This window comes from Strigops habroptila, chromosome 1 (genome assembly GCF_004027225.2).
Source record: "Strigops habroptila isolate Jane chromosome 1, bStrHab1.2.pri, whole genome shotgun sequence".
Classification (NCBI taxonomy): domain Eukaryota; kingdom Metazoa; phylum Chordata; class Aves; order Psittaciformes; family Psittacidae; genus Strigops; species Strigops habroptila.
The window spans coordinates 111,612,650-111,627,987 of NC_044277.2; the positions used below are offsets into that span (position 1 = coordinate 111,612,650).

Genomic DNA, 15,338 nt, shown 5'->3' on the forward strand with positions numbered 1-15,338 from the left:
TGCTTGAGCAACATCTTAGATTTGTAGATCAGTCAAATATACTGACAATTGCTAGGTTTCAAGTTTCTTTGATGTTTCCTTGTAATGTTTCTCACAACACTTACAAAGTTGCGTTCTCGAAGGTTGTTTTCTGTCTGCTTCAGCTGAACTCTCTACAGAGGACGTATTGAGTCCATTGCTGAGATCTGTCTAACCATCTGCTGGAGGTGAAGCCTTTCACCTGTTTGTAGCTTCATCTGCTGTGAAAAGCATAGGCATGTCAGATGGGTTTTCTCCTTAATTCCAAAGCAACTATTAAAATGTCAGTCTTCACCCTTGTCAGATATAAAGAAGGGTAGTGAAAATTTGAAAATGTTACTGAATTACTGTAGCCTCTCAAATGGGAAGTTCAATCTGCCGAATGCCATAAGGTTATACCTTTTCACAATCAATTCTTTGGAGACGTTATTAACTACAGAGTTAACAGTCTTGTAGGCATTATGTTTGGAAAGAAGTACATTACCAGGCTAAACATTAGCCTGTCCATCAAAGAAGCTATTGCCGGGCAAAGAATCAGCTGTTATGCAAACTGAACACATTCATTTCAGTTTGACAGTGATGAGATGTTCACCATGCGGTACCTTTTTCTTTCAGCCACTTCTTCAGCCTTCTTCAGTGATCTCTTTTGAAGCCCATTTTCCCTCCTTTGGAAAGCTATACAAAATGTCTTATGTAGCGCAGCAAGGATTTTAGCTAGCTCTTTATGAATAACCTTTTATTTATTCATTCGGTTTTTAGTAATTGCATGCAAAGGTAGTGATGGCAACTGAAACCTTTCCAGAAAAGAGGAAAGTAGTATTTTCCCCTAATTCTACACAATTTTTCCATACCTGTAGGAAAAATAAACCGTGAAAATATTTGATATGTCCATAGAAGCAGTTTATGTTATAGAAATGCAAGTTCTCACTGCAGTGCATCACAGTTCTACAATAATTCACAGTTTGTTGTCAGATTAACAGTTGATTAAAATAGTGTGTTTCTTCTCATGAGATGTCACAATTTTAGTAATTGCTTTTGTAAAATATTACATTTCCAGGAATAAATTTCAAGTAATGTCATGATCATTCATTAGAAATAATGTTGCATGCAGTAAGAGTTAGGACCAAACATTTCAAATGACAGATCTTTTTAAGTCAAGCATCAATATCCAGGAGGAGAAAATATTTTTAAAGATATTCTGTCCCTTAAAAAATAAGGTGCAACTAGTATGAAAGAATCAAACTTAATAATTACCCATTGCTTCACGTAACTAAATAATGTTCATCTGAATTTGCAAATCTTTATTTTCCTTAGAGCAATTTTTAGCTTAGTGTTTCTAGATGCTGAAATAACATCCAAGTTTATTCCAAGTTAAAATTTTAAATTGTGATAATTCTTTATTTCACTGTCATCCAAATAATATTACATAACCCCCATGCTCCCAACTCAGTACCTCAGGCATGTATTCAGTTTCAGCCACAGTTACATTACAGACCATTGCAATGAAAATATTCCTTCTGATATTTTTCACAGCTTCTTATCCTGTTTTGGTGGCATAAAATTTTCTGTAAGTTTAAAAGCTGCTTCTGCTTTTTTAGCAGTTTGAAAATGGTTATACAATCTTATGCATTGAAATGATTACTGGAAAATATAATTATGTGTATATATTTATTCCTATAAAAGCAGCAGTGGTAGTGGGTTTGTAATATTTATATTCATATTGAAACTGATTTTTACTTGGAAACAGTGATTTACCAGCTTGTAAGAATCCTCTAAATATCATCTTTTAACTGCTACTCTCACAAATTAACCAAATTAAGTGTGCTGCTGAACAAAGAATAATGTTGAATTTTATTATGTCTCTTTCATTTAGCGATGGCTCTAGCTTAAGCATTTTAACAACAGTGTTAAAACTTACTTGAATTTGGTGGTAATAGAATTAGTTAATTTTTTTTTTTTTTTCCAAATTTTTCATGTGTGCCTTCAGATTATTTTTTAAAGGAGAGAGAGAATGTAAATTTGGAATTGTTTAGCTTTAGCCATGAGTTCCCATCACCTTTCACAATTACTTTCTTTGTTGCGGCATTATTAAAGGGTTCTAAGTTCCCAATAGCAGTCAAACAAGTTTCAAATTTTATGAGGGCAAGATTGATCAGGAGAAGTGATGAGTTCTGTTAGTCCCCATTGCATTTATTCTTCGTTTCTACCAAATGATTTGATGCAAGAGAGGATACTGTCTTCTGGGACAGGTGGTTCCTAGTGAAAAGACCAGAGGCAAAGGGCACAGACAGAAACACAGGAGGTTCCCTCTGAACATCAGGAAACACTTTTCCAATGTGAGGGTGAGCAAGCACTGGCACAGGTTGCCCAGGGAGGTGGTGGGTTAGAAACGTTCAAAAGCCACTTGGTCAGAGGCCCGGGCAACTGGCTGTAGGTGTCCCTGCTTGAGCCAGGGGGAGGGGTTGGACTAGATGCAAAGTCCCTTCAAACCTCAACCCTTCTGCGATTCTGTGATCTTGCAGTAGGCCACAGATAGAACTGTTGTGTATTACTTTTCAGACCTCTGTGTAGGAAAATGCGTATAAAGTGAGATATAGTTAATTTTATTATCTGTCCTGGGTCACATTTATTAGTAGCATTGCAGTTGGACATGACATTTTATCAGCTCTGATTGTGTATTATTCAAGGTATTCTGGCATTCAAGGCACTCTGACATTATTGAAGTTTTGGGTTTTTTGTCCCTTTTGTTTTTCAGGTAAATATCAGCTGTCTCCAACGGTGAACATGCCCCAAGATGACACTGTCATTATTGAAGATGACAGGCTGTCAGTTCTCCCTCCTCACCTCTCTGACCAGTCGTCATCCAGTTCCCACGATGATGTTGGGTTTGGCACTGTTGATGCTGGTGGATGGGCTAAAGCTGCAATTAATGAATCAACAGACTGGTAAGAGCATGGTTTAGTGGAAGGAAAAAGAGAGATGACTGCAGTTATGTCTTCTCCTTTATTTTTTGGTTACTGCTAATATTAATATTTTCTTTTTTTTTTATTTTAATTTTTCATTACATTTAGATTTCACTATTTTCACACTGGTAATTGTCGCTGTTTTAGGAAAGAAATCTGTACAGATAATTTGTTAGACTTTCTGCTTCTCATTGCAGGTTTGTGCTCTGTCAAAGCACATGTGTGGAAATGTTACTAATTGTTACTAAGACCAAATCAGTACATAGCTGTGTTCATTTGGTGACTTAATATTAATTTAGTTGCCAACTGAGCTAGCTTTTGTAAAAAAAAAAAAACCTTTGCAAAATTTAAACACTTGAGTTTATAAAAAAATGAAAGAATAATTCCAATTGGAATTTTTTATTTATAAACCTCACTGTAAATATTTCGAAGTCTATAAACCAAAGATTTTTATTGTTATATTCCAGTATATATCTAGCAGCCTTTCAGTATTTTTCTCTACTTTCTTGTTTTTCCTAGTAATACACAGTAATTTAAAATCTGCTTAGAGATCAAGGCAGCTCTTTCTTTTGCCTTAGTGTTGATGCTTATGCAACAGGAACTCTTTATTATGCACAAAAAAATACCTTTCATATCATTATATGATTTGTAACTATCATGCAAAGTGTACTGTAATAACTCTACATATAAAAATATGGAAAGTATTAGTTTCATGTTTGAAACTATAGAATCAGAATAGTTTGGGTTGGAAGGGACCTTCAAAAAGCTCATCTAGTCCAACCCCCTGCAGTGAACAGAGACATCTTCACCTAGATCAGTTTGCCCAGAACCACATCCAGCCTGTCCTTGAATGTCTCCAGGGATGGTGCATCCACCGTCTTTCTGGGGAACCTGTGCCAGTGTTTCACCACCCTCATTGTAAAATATTTTTTCTCCATGTCTAGCCTTGTTTAGTTTAAAACCATTACCACCATCCTGTCATAATAGGCTAAAAAGTCTCTCCCCATCTTTCTTATGGAAAGTAACTTTACTTTCTGTTTACTTTACCATTTAATCCTTAGTAAAAATAACTTCTGTGAATCTTAGGTTGATTCTGCAATTACTTTTATCTATTTTAATATAAGAGTCTTAGTGAGAAATGCATTGAGCTCCATTATTGACCTGCTTAGGTTCCTGGCAAAGAAATACTGTTTATTGCTTAGTTAGGACAATTAATACAGATCTAAGATTTAATTTGCAAGTCTTGTAATTATCTATAGTAATAGCAAAATAAAAGCCCACCCCTGTACACTGCCACTTCTTGAAGCAAGATAATTACCACAAATGGTGTGAAGTATATGAATTTTCTTATTTTTCTTGTCTCTTGAGCCTGTTATGAATGTCAGCAATATCTTAATAAAACAGCAACAGCACCTGCCAGCTGATATGCACCTGTCAGCTTCATCTTTGCTTTATATTAGTTTATTTCATCTTCTGTCCAAGAATTCAGTTCTGTATTTTAAGTACTGTTTTAATGATTGTATAAAAAGGTAATTTTTTTCATCCTCATTTGTGTATGTTTTGGAGTATTATTTTTTTTTTTTAGGTTTTGGGGTATTTTTTCATATTTCAGCTCTTCTCTTGGACAAGTCATGCCTGTAGTTGAGTCCCCTGAAAAGTCCATCTGTCTTTTGTAAAAGCTTTTAGAGCTGAGAATTTGAGACGTTTAAATAGACTAGTACTCAAGGCTGCACATAATAGCTTATTTATGAGGGATTTTTTTTAGCTGAATATGAGCAAAAAACTACAGCATAAAGTAAAAGCCCATTTGAAACCTGCAGATGCCTTTGCATTTACTTCTGCAGTTTATCTCGCTATTCATATACTTCTTGGAAAATGAAAGTAACTGTAAATAAGATAGGGATTAGATATTTTGGAATTGATCATGTTCAAAACCTTTAAACATGTATGAGAAACTGTAAAGGTTTTAGGATACAATTGCACTTAAAAGTGTAGATCAGTGCAGCGCCTTACTATCATCTAATGTATTCTATTTGTAAAAAAGTAAATAGCAGCAGAATTAGATTGTTGCATTAATTTCCTGCTGCTAATGGATGAAGGAAGACTTGTAAAACGAAGGTTCATTGTACGATTTTGCTGAAAGGCACAAAGGGTAAAACTAAGAATATGGATGAAGGGTTATCCAAACAAGAATGGCAGCTGTTCTGAATCACAGAAGAAAATGTAAGCTTTTCCAGCCTCACAATATCTCCCTAATCCTTGATGAAAATGTTATGAAAACAAAGGGGCAATAAGACAGGATTAATAAGTGGAATTTTAATAACATTGAGGGTCAGAAGACGGTTACATTCTTTCAAGGATCAGCTGTCATTCCAGAAATCTTATTTGTTAAGTATGCTAGAATATAGTAAATTGCATTTGGCATTGTTTAATGACTTGCTCTAAATTCACCTTCTGTCTTTTATTAATGTAGTTGAAAAATATTAAAATGAGGCATTTTTAGGGGCATTAGTTCCTCCTCTGTGCTCATTGGCTTTTCCGGTTGTGGAACTTCATGGGGACTTTTAAATACTTTTAGGCAATGTACTTGCATTCAAACTCCTGTAATCTGCTCCTTTCTTAATTACTAAAACACACTCGTATGTCATTAATAACACAAATAAACCAGGACATGAAAACTGATGACTGTACGTACAGCTCATATACTAGTACAATAAAAAGGTCTGAGATGTTGTGATGTCAGAGAACAAGTAATTTTTGGTGCTAAGTAGCGCCTCTAATATGCAACATACTAAGCAAACACAGAGGAATAATCCCCCTAGTAAGTGAGGGTGTGGAAAGTAGGTGTGATAAGGGTAGGTAAGGGAAGCAGAGAGAAAGCCCCTAAAGGAGATGGTGTCAGTGGAAATGCTGAGATCCAGTCTCTAGGATTCCTGGTTGCTGACTCCATGTCCAGACCTCATTGCTCTCTTTTTTCGTATGAAAAATAGGAGCATGCAGCCAAAACAAATAGTTTCACAAATTCACCCTTTTTGAAGAAAGTGTCACAGGATACATTTTATTCGGCAAGATGAAGCCAGTCATCTTTACCTAACATGAGCTGTGTTAACAGATGTTGCTAGAGAAAATTTTCACTTAGTAAAATCACATTTTTCTGGCCTTCAGAGACGGGGTTGACTAGCAGTGAGCCAGAAACTCCTGTGTGGCCTGGGAAGGTCATTTATGTTCTGATTACAAAAGGCGTTGAAACCTTGTAAGTTCAGTTGAGTCATTTGGAGGACGTTTTCAGGCTAAGGTGGTTCTTATTCAGCTACATGTTGTAAATTCCAGAAGGGCATATTGGCCTTGTCTGTTTTATCTTTCTATCATGTGGAGATAATTTTTCCCTATTTTGTGGGAGTGAATGTGAGGGCTAAATACTTATTTTTGAGTTCAGGCTCTGATTCATCAGAGCTTTTAAACATATGCTTCAAACGTTGCTAAATTGTGCAGACGTCTCTGAAATAGTTGCAGTAATTAAATGTAAAACATTATGAGCCTGAGCCAGAAACATTAAAGTCAAAAGGCACTTGACATTGACTTTATTCATATAAGCTCTGATCCTGCTCTCACTTAAGTATTATATGCCTGTCACATGCACATATCTTATTATTTGTAAATCTGCCTCTTCTAGGCTGAATTTCTTCTAAGCCATTGGTAATGCAGATAGCGGTTTTCATCCTTTATAGTACTTGATTTCTTTAGACACTTTTCCTTACCTCTCTTCACTATTGTGCCTAATACCCAGGTGTTGATCAAAGATGCTTCTATATATTGCAGTACATGGCACACATAAACACATGCATGTTACAGAATTTAAAAGTGTAAGTTGGTTTCTTCAGAAATTCACTATTTTCCTGTTTCTCAATAGGTATAAGATGTGTTTTATACTTAGTCCTTAAAGTGGAAAATAATTCTTTTGAAACATGTTACTGAACACTGACATGTATACATACAGTATTTTGGATGACATTTAGTCTGTTTAGAGGTTTCATTGACAAGATATTTAGCTTTTTTTTTTTTTCTCTTGAAGTACAACAATAATCAGAGGGAGGATTTTGAGGAACCTTTTTTCCTATAGGATAGGTAACAAGGGTGCAAATACTTCCCCCTCCCCTCCCCCCCAGTATTTTATGCTGTTGATTTCTTTTTGTGCCAGCTGAAGTAGAAATCTAAATTCTTTGGGCTTGCCTTCAGGCTCTCTCTAATACTCTCCCCTTTTCCCTGAGCCATAAGATGTTTGTGTGAATTTCTTTTCATATTATTTATTAGCAATAAGCAATCTTTTTTTAAAAAAAATTTTTCATTTTTAACATGAGTTGTGGCCATGGTGATACATTGCAAGCCTAGGGTTTAGCTTGCACACCAAATTTTGCCTGCATTCTTGCATTCATGATTCTGTCAACATTTGGCCAACATTTATAAATCTGTCATTAGCATGCTTCTGATGAAACACAGTGAAACACCGATCACTGCTCACTGAAGACCTGACTCACTCAGTCAAGGTCATGCAAGAAACCTGCAGAAGAGACTGAAGCTCAGTCCACTTACCCTCATTTCTGATTCAGTAGTGCAACCACTGTGGTAAATACTTGCACTGTAGGGAAGTGATGAGTAAAAAATATGTTTGCCTTTCATAGCCAGGTTAAAACTAGGAAATGCTTTGAAAAAATTACAAGCAATTTCACATATGGAGAAAAATTTTCATGCAAAGTCTTAAAGTTAAGAAGTTTAAAGCACTGTGGACTTCAGGCAGGACAGTTCCTATTTATGCTTTACTAAAAACATTTTGTCATGAAGACAAATCTGGTAATTCACTATCAACAGAATATATTTGCTTCTCATGAAGAAAAAGGAACTGGTTTATTCTCCATCAAATTATTTCTGTGTTGGGGCTGTACATTCTGATGGTATATGTATAGTACACCGGATATGTATATCTTTCATTAAAGCTCAGAAATAAAATTCTTGATACTTTACTAGAATTGCTTGATGCAGTAAAACAAATCCATTGTGTGTGTAACTGACTACTTGCAGTGGTTTATTTTAAAATGTGCACTTTATCGTTGGTAGAAGTCACATGCTAATTTAATGCTGTTCTCTGCAGAGTGAAAGGTTGCGTGATCTTGGTAAATGTTTGCATGATTTTTTTCCCTTCCTACAGCACTCTTAGTCCAGATGTTGATCCAGTGCTTGCCTTCCAGCGAGAGGGTTTTGGACGCCAGAGCATGTCAGAAAAGCGTACAAAGCAATTTTCAGATGCCAGTCAGTTGGAGTTTGTTAAAACACGAAAATCCAAAAGCATGGATCTAGGTAGTGAGTGATATTTTTTCAATTGTTTTATTTGAACCTGATTTTCATGTTGTAAGTGTATAGATTTTGTAATTCCAAACACATTGTTGATGTGCAGTACTACTGCACGCAAAGTCTAGTGGTGGGAAGTAAAGTATTCTTAACGTGAATGGCCAAGTGGCCTGTGTATTGTCTGTACCACTTGTAAATGTCCATACATTTAAATATAGTAGCTCTCTGGATATATGGTTATACATAAACACTAAAACTATTTATTAAAATGGAGCTGAAACTGCATAAAATTGTACCACACTATGGTTCTGGGTAAACAGGATAATTCACAGTTCATGATTATAATGCAGTTAGCCTTAAAGACCCTTCACAGTCTCTCATTCTGTGGATGGATTCAGAATTAGAAAATGGAGCTAGTCTGACATCTGCTTGAGACCCAAGTTTTAATATTTATATTAGAAGCCCTATAAAGTAGCAGCGGCTGAGACAGGCAGTCAACTAAAATAATTTTAACTGATAAAACAACTGAGAATAAGTAATTGCTAACAAGCCCATCTATTTTTCTACCATTGAATTGAGATTCTGAAGTGCAGACTCTAGTAACCTGAAACAGTGAGTTTTGATTGTTGAAAGACACCAAATTCCCTACTCGGAATAATAAAATACAATGCAATTCACTCCTTTACAATAATTGTGAATATCTTAACTACAGTCCCTAATTCACCAACTTCCCCAGGGGACAGTAAGGTTGGTGGTGTTGACTTGTCTTGACTAGTTGTGATGTGCTAACGTGTAAATAACATACTGTACCTGCCTGTGTTGTGAACATGACTGACATTGCATGAAGGTTACTAGTTTGCTGCCACTTCTACCCAGAATGTTTGCTTACTGTTGCAGTTTATTTGCATGAAGTATGACATTGCTAAGGTCCCCTAACTTGACCAAAAATATGAGAAACAGAAGGAATGTTGGATGCATGTGGGGCATGGGCACTAACTGGGCTAACCGTTATACATTTACCTTTTAACAGTAGCTGACGAGACTAAGCTCAGTACAATGGATGACCAGAAAACAGGTAAGAATTGACAGTAAGGCTGTTGCTATAGAAACCTTGGTCAAAGCAGCTTACCACAATTACAGAACTGCCAGTCAAATTGCATGAAAACATGAATATTCCAGTACTTGCATGGCTGCTTTCTATTGCTGTGAATAATCAAGTCATACAGAAAAAGAAAATTCTCTATAGAGATAAATATCTAGGGTAGTACACTCTACCAGGTCGTACATGTATGTAACTGTAGGAAGACACCTGTTTATACACTTTGAACTCATAAATATTCACAGTTGTTTGGATTTTTTTGTCCTTTCAAAGAAATCTTGGAAAATCTCCTCCCAGCTTCAGGCTCTAATGTACAGAGAGATGATGTAGAAGAGTTGAATATTTGGCTATTACAGTACTAACAAAGTACTTGGAAATAATTATTTTAATTAGAAAACTGCTGCTTTTGCCTTAAGTGGTCATCAGATACATGTTGTGAGTTGAGTATTATTTGTGCAAGTTTATTTGCCTTTGGAGCTGAAACCTAAGCATCCCAACAGAACGAAAGAATATGTAAATAGAATTTTTTCCACGTACATTCAATTGTAATGTTTCACACAATGATAATGAGAAATAGCTTTCAAAGCATATTTTTTATTAGTAACTAAAATAATGCGCCAACTGCAATTATGAACCTTTACGATTTATTAATATAAGTTAGCTTTTGACCTTTGGAATGCTATTTTAATTAGGCTAGATGCAGAGGACACCATAACATTACTTAGCTCTAATTGAGAACAATCCACCTTTTTAACCTCAAAATATTATTTATTTTATTTATTTTATCATTTAGGGAGTAGGAGATTCCATACAGAATTTACAATTAATAATTCACAACTGCATCTCTGTTTAACCACACTTTACAACATGAGTAGGAATACTGAAAAGTTGTAAGTAATCAAGAGATAAAATTATAATTTTTATTTAAACAGCTAATACTTCTAGCTCTTAAAATGTTGCAGAATTTGGCCACAGACTTGCAGCTTTAAAAATTGAGAATGAGTACACAATATTAAAATGTATGAATGTTTTGAAGGATTAAAGCCATCAGAGTGTGAATATATGAGTTGTATTAATGGTTGTGGTAATTTAATAATCAATGCTTAGGAACTGCCTTCACTCCTGAACGTTATTCACATAAAAAGGAGTTACAGATCAAACTCAAAATTATTGTAAATTATTTTTCATTTTCCTATTAGCCTGCCTATTTGAATGAGATGTGATTAGAATGGTGTAAAACCTGTGTGTTTTAGTAAAATATGATGCTTAGATTTTGAAAGTGCATGGTGGCTTTGGTAGTATCAATAGGCGGTGGTATTAGCTGAGTGTAGTTTTTCTCTATATGTAACACCTGGATTAAATTCCAAAAAAAGAGACAAGTCAGACAACTTGGGTGAAAGAGCATGACCGTAACCATCTGGACTAAGCAGTTATATATTCTGTGCTCAGCAAGCCCAGTGGCTGGAAAAAAGGAAAAGCACCTTTTACTGTACTTTAGTTTTATTTATCTTGTGTGCTTTTAACCAGGTTTTGTATATAAACACTGGTTATCTCCATTACTGAAGATGGATGTGGTTGTTAAACAAACCACTTACTATAGTTTGCCTTAAAAATCGTTTGGTTCTAAGAAAAAAAATGCTTCAAATGTGTGGTCAACTATGTTTTAATGAACTCTAGAAGCCAGAAAACTTCAGCATATGTTTACTTTAGAAAAAATAAAAACAAACTCTGTTACAGTTAAAGTTGTACTTAATAGTATTGGCTGAAAAGGAGAGTGTAAAACTCACCAGCTCTAGTTACTGTAATAGTTTTTTAATTATTTTTCTTTCTATAGTTCATTTGAAGTGCCTAATCCTTGCAGTGTTTACAGATCATCCTGGAGGTTAGAAGTATATTCAGTAGCAATTGAGCATGGCCTATTTATTGAGTCCTGGGCATACTATAGTTCTAGGTGGTTATTTTTCCATGTACACATTGTCAAAATGGAAAAGAATGAAAAAAACCAACCCCCCAAAGAACCTGTATTTAAATTGTTTATTTATCTATTTTTACACAGTGCTTTTATAATAAATTGTTTAATTAAATGCAACCAAAATGGAAATATTTTTGTTGCAGTTGCTTGCTATATTCCTCCCCTGCTCTCACCAAAACGTTACTTTTTTAGTGTAAAGGAACTAGAAGTAGAAATTTATCAAATCTAATGGAGCAGATGATAGTAAATAGAGGCTCACTGCTAACGTCCTTTAAGAAAGTAGACTTTGTGACTTTGCAAAATTGTTTTGCTCAAATTGAGGAAAGTTTTTGGCATCAGTTGCTGGTCATATTTAACCTAAGAGCTAATAAAAGTAATGTTTCAGTAAGAAACAACATTGTCATTTTAAATCACTTGAAGTGCTGAAGAAAACTTTACCTTACAGCCTTTAAAATCAGACATTGAAGGAAACATCATATATCGTTTGTCACTGCTTTTTGCCTTTGCAAATCACCCAAATGGATTTGTGCCATAGTATAAAAATGTAAGGTGAGAGAAATGGAAGCACAATGATCTGTTAAACAGCACCAGCACAAGGGAAAAACAAAGGGCTTGGAGCAGGGAGAAACATGTAGGCTTCATGTGATTGTATGTGTATTAATGGTCTCATTGGATCTGTACATGCTATGAAGTTACGTCGTGGGGCCTGTCTGTGCCGTGTGAGAGCAGACGCACACACTGCCAGCACAGTCATGCATGAGCAGAGGGTGGTTGCATGGCCTGGAGGTCAAGGCTGGGCTGTGGTCCCCAAGGACTGGCTGGCTGGGAATGTAGGGAGTGGCAATGCATGTGTGGTGGGCAGGGGGTGTGCTTGGCAGGGTGGTGGGAGCATGTTACAAAGCCTTTGGGAGATGGATAGGGGTGTGTGGCATGTAGAGTAAAGCCATGTGGCTGAACAGAGGGCTGCTATGGTGCACAGGGATGAATCTACCTCAAAGGATATTTTGTAAGAAAATTGTTGGAAAGGAAAATTTTGATAAACTTTTAATTTTAAAAATGATAGAAGAGCCCGTTTCATCCCTTGGTCATATAAAGATGCTTTAGGTAGATGTGTCTTTTTCTCCCTTTTTTTTTTTTTTTTTGTACTTTACATTCTAGTGTCAAAATAGCACTTGTTCTGAGCAGATAACATTTCTGATGATTACCACCAGTGCTGTGAAAGCTAGGAGAAAATGCTGACATTTTTGTATTTAGAAAGCAAGGTTTTGATGTGACTCATAAATTTTAAACAGAATCCATTTTAAAGAAAGTTTGCTGTTTCTTACCAGATTATGGGTAAACAACTCACGTTCTGGCTGGTGAATTCTAGTAATAAATTCTGAGCTCAATTTACGGGGAGGCTTAACTATGTATTTGGAAAATAGTAGACTTCTTGTGAAGTGGCCATAGAAGTTAGCAAAGGTATTAAAATATACATAACTTTATGATCACAGCGCTTAAATTGCTTGTGAAAAGACATTTCCCTCTTTCAGATTTTGCAACCTGTTCACATTTGTGTTCATGGCCACCCAAGTTCAATAAATATTCCTATCATTTCTGTAATCCATTATTAGTTTTACAGTACTCAAGGAACATTAGGTCATATCCCATCTAGCTTTTCGTTTGGGAAAGCACAACTTGCATAAATACAGTTCTCACAAAGATCTGTATTGGGTGGCAGGAAATAGAATGTTTTTTAAATGTTCTTTATGAACATAAATGGGCACATAAATGCCTTTTTATAATTACTGTTTACAAAAAGAGCCACTCGGTAATTAGGAAAAGATATATGAGCATCTCATTTAGAAGGTTGCAAAGCAGAATGCGGAATAAGGAAGTTTACAGTAAGTTGCCGTGTAAGAGGATACCCTTTCCTTTTGTATATGAAATTGAATCTGTCAAACAGCTGGTTTATATATGATTGTCCTGTTTCCTCTTTTTTTTCCTTCAGTGTTGCATTCATTTTTCCTGTCTCATGGACTGCTTTTAACAAAATACAATCTTGAAAGTAAAAAACAAAATAAAATCTCATTTCTTGTGTTCTGAAGGCATTAGTGGAGGAATAGCAGATTTTGCCATATGCTAGAAAGTGGACAGTGTTATAGGGTACTGTCTAAACGAAATTTGAGTTCTTTTACTTGGTAAAGAGAGTGCTATGCAAAAATACCTGTCTTAGACACCAGCCCATGTTCCGAAGTTTGATGAACCTGGGCTGCAGTGTGTTTGCACAGCTGGAAAGCCATCAAACCTTCCTTGTCCCAGCTGGCTGCTGTTGTTCATCCCAGCAGCTGCGCTGTGCCCCCAAAACCATCCTCATGACCCTCAGCCCTGCAAAAAGTGTGGGCTGTGTGTGAGAGGGTGGCTTCTTCTTGGAGATGCGAGTTCATCGAGATAAAATTTTTCATCTGTTGGGGTGTGTTTATTTCTGGCTGAGGGTCCAAGCAGCAGGACTAGACTGCTGGGGGAACCAAACTGCAGGAGTTGTGTAGACCTGTGCAAGAGGATTTTTGTTTTGTTTCTGTTTACAAGTCCATCTTATCACTAGGGCAGCTGAAAGAGAATCCTTTGACAGCTGCTGTTTGAATTTATTTGATCTGAGGGATTTCAGTTTAACATAATTGCTCAGACTTTTTAATAGCTGAATAGAAAATGAAAGCATTTGCTGCCTTGCTCCATCTCATATCAAGTTAACAAATGAAATGGAGAAGACCTGCCATACTGCTATTCTACATCACTTCTGTAGGTCCAGCAGCCCCCTTCTTCCCCACCCAATACCGAATAGTGAAAGAAGCTGTTTGTGGTAGCAGTTTTCACCAGTAGCAGTTTTCCCCAGTTTAAGGTAACTTCACATACCTTTGTTAAAGAATGGTGGCAGGTAATTTCTCTCCTCCCTCCTAATATCTATGAGAAAAGGGATCAGTTCCAGAGCTTTATATTATTCTGAGATAAAAACTTAAAAAAAAAAAAAAAAATTCCTTGCGTTAGTCACATTAGACCTTGCTTACAAATGTATTGTTCATTGGGTTGGTATTCCTGAGGGTTCAGTTCTTGGAGCACTCCCTCAGTGGTGGTTGACTTAGAAATTTGTCTGCCTGTGCCTCTGTCAGATGAGGATACAGATATCAACCAAGTAACAACCCACCACCTGGAACTGCTGTGATGCCACAACACTCTTCTCTATTCCACTGCCTTTGAGTAGAGAAAAAGTGAAGTTTCCATATTCTAGGTGAGGGCTCTGGTCTCATAACTTCAGGAAATGTAGCTATGATGATGACGTCTGACCTCATCTTGCTCTCCGGGCCCAAATTCTATGGAAAATCTGGCCACGACTATACTGCACTTCTGAATAAAATCACTTCAAATAAATGCAGTGATTTCCTCCTCCGCCCCAACGCCCCCACCCTGAAAGATTTCTCCCAGTTTTAACTATGAGATCTAATTGTGTAATTGTCGGCTGATTTGCACTGTCAGTGTATGTATTTAAAAACAGAAGCTAGACATTTAGTCCACAAACCTGACAAGACAAGTCGGGATGGGGAAAAGCTTTTGCAGAATACTATCTGGGGCTTTCTTGGCAAAAGTCTGGGCATGCTGCAGTGGTAAGAGCTGCCCTCAGCCCCAGCTGTAGTGCTGCCCAAACATCAAGCTGGTGACTGCCAGGAATGTGTTTATTTCCCAGCTGGATGACTGGTATTGCCTGACTAATTGAGTCGTTCCCACAGATTGTTTTTAAGCAACTTCACAAAATCCCAGCAAGTCAGCTGATATTTCTCAGAAGTGTTTCATTATGAAATTGTTAGCAATTTGATGAAAGTCTTTAAAACTCGATTAAAAGCAAACAACATGTTCCTTGAAGCCAGAAGTCAGGCTACTTTGCAAGACTGTTACTCTAAACACAGTAGGA

At 36.4% G+C, this 15,338-nt stretch overlaps 1 protein-coding gene across 15 annotated transcripts in view; it reads left to right on the forward strand.

The window, feature by feature from the left end:
• The window catches only part of PARD3 (par-3 family cell polarity regulator), a 453,511-nt gene that overhangs the window by 289,923 nt on the left and 148,250 nt on the right, over window positions 1-15,338 (forward strand). For 14 of the 15 annotated variants that reach the window (XM_030491258.1, XM_030491178.1, XM_030491241.1 and 11 more), the window contains 3 exons: window positions 2,774-2,963; window positions 8,185-8,333; window positions 9,355-9,399. In XM_030491258.1, coding sequence (XP_030347118.1) covers window positions 2,774-2,963; window positions 8,185-8,333; window positions 9,355-9,399 — 384 coding nt within the window. The remainder of the gene's footprint in view (window positions 1-2,773; window positions 2,964-8,184; window positions 8,334-9,354; window positions 9,400-15,338) is intronic. The other variant, XM_030491203.1, reaches the window with a different exon arrangement.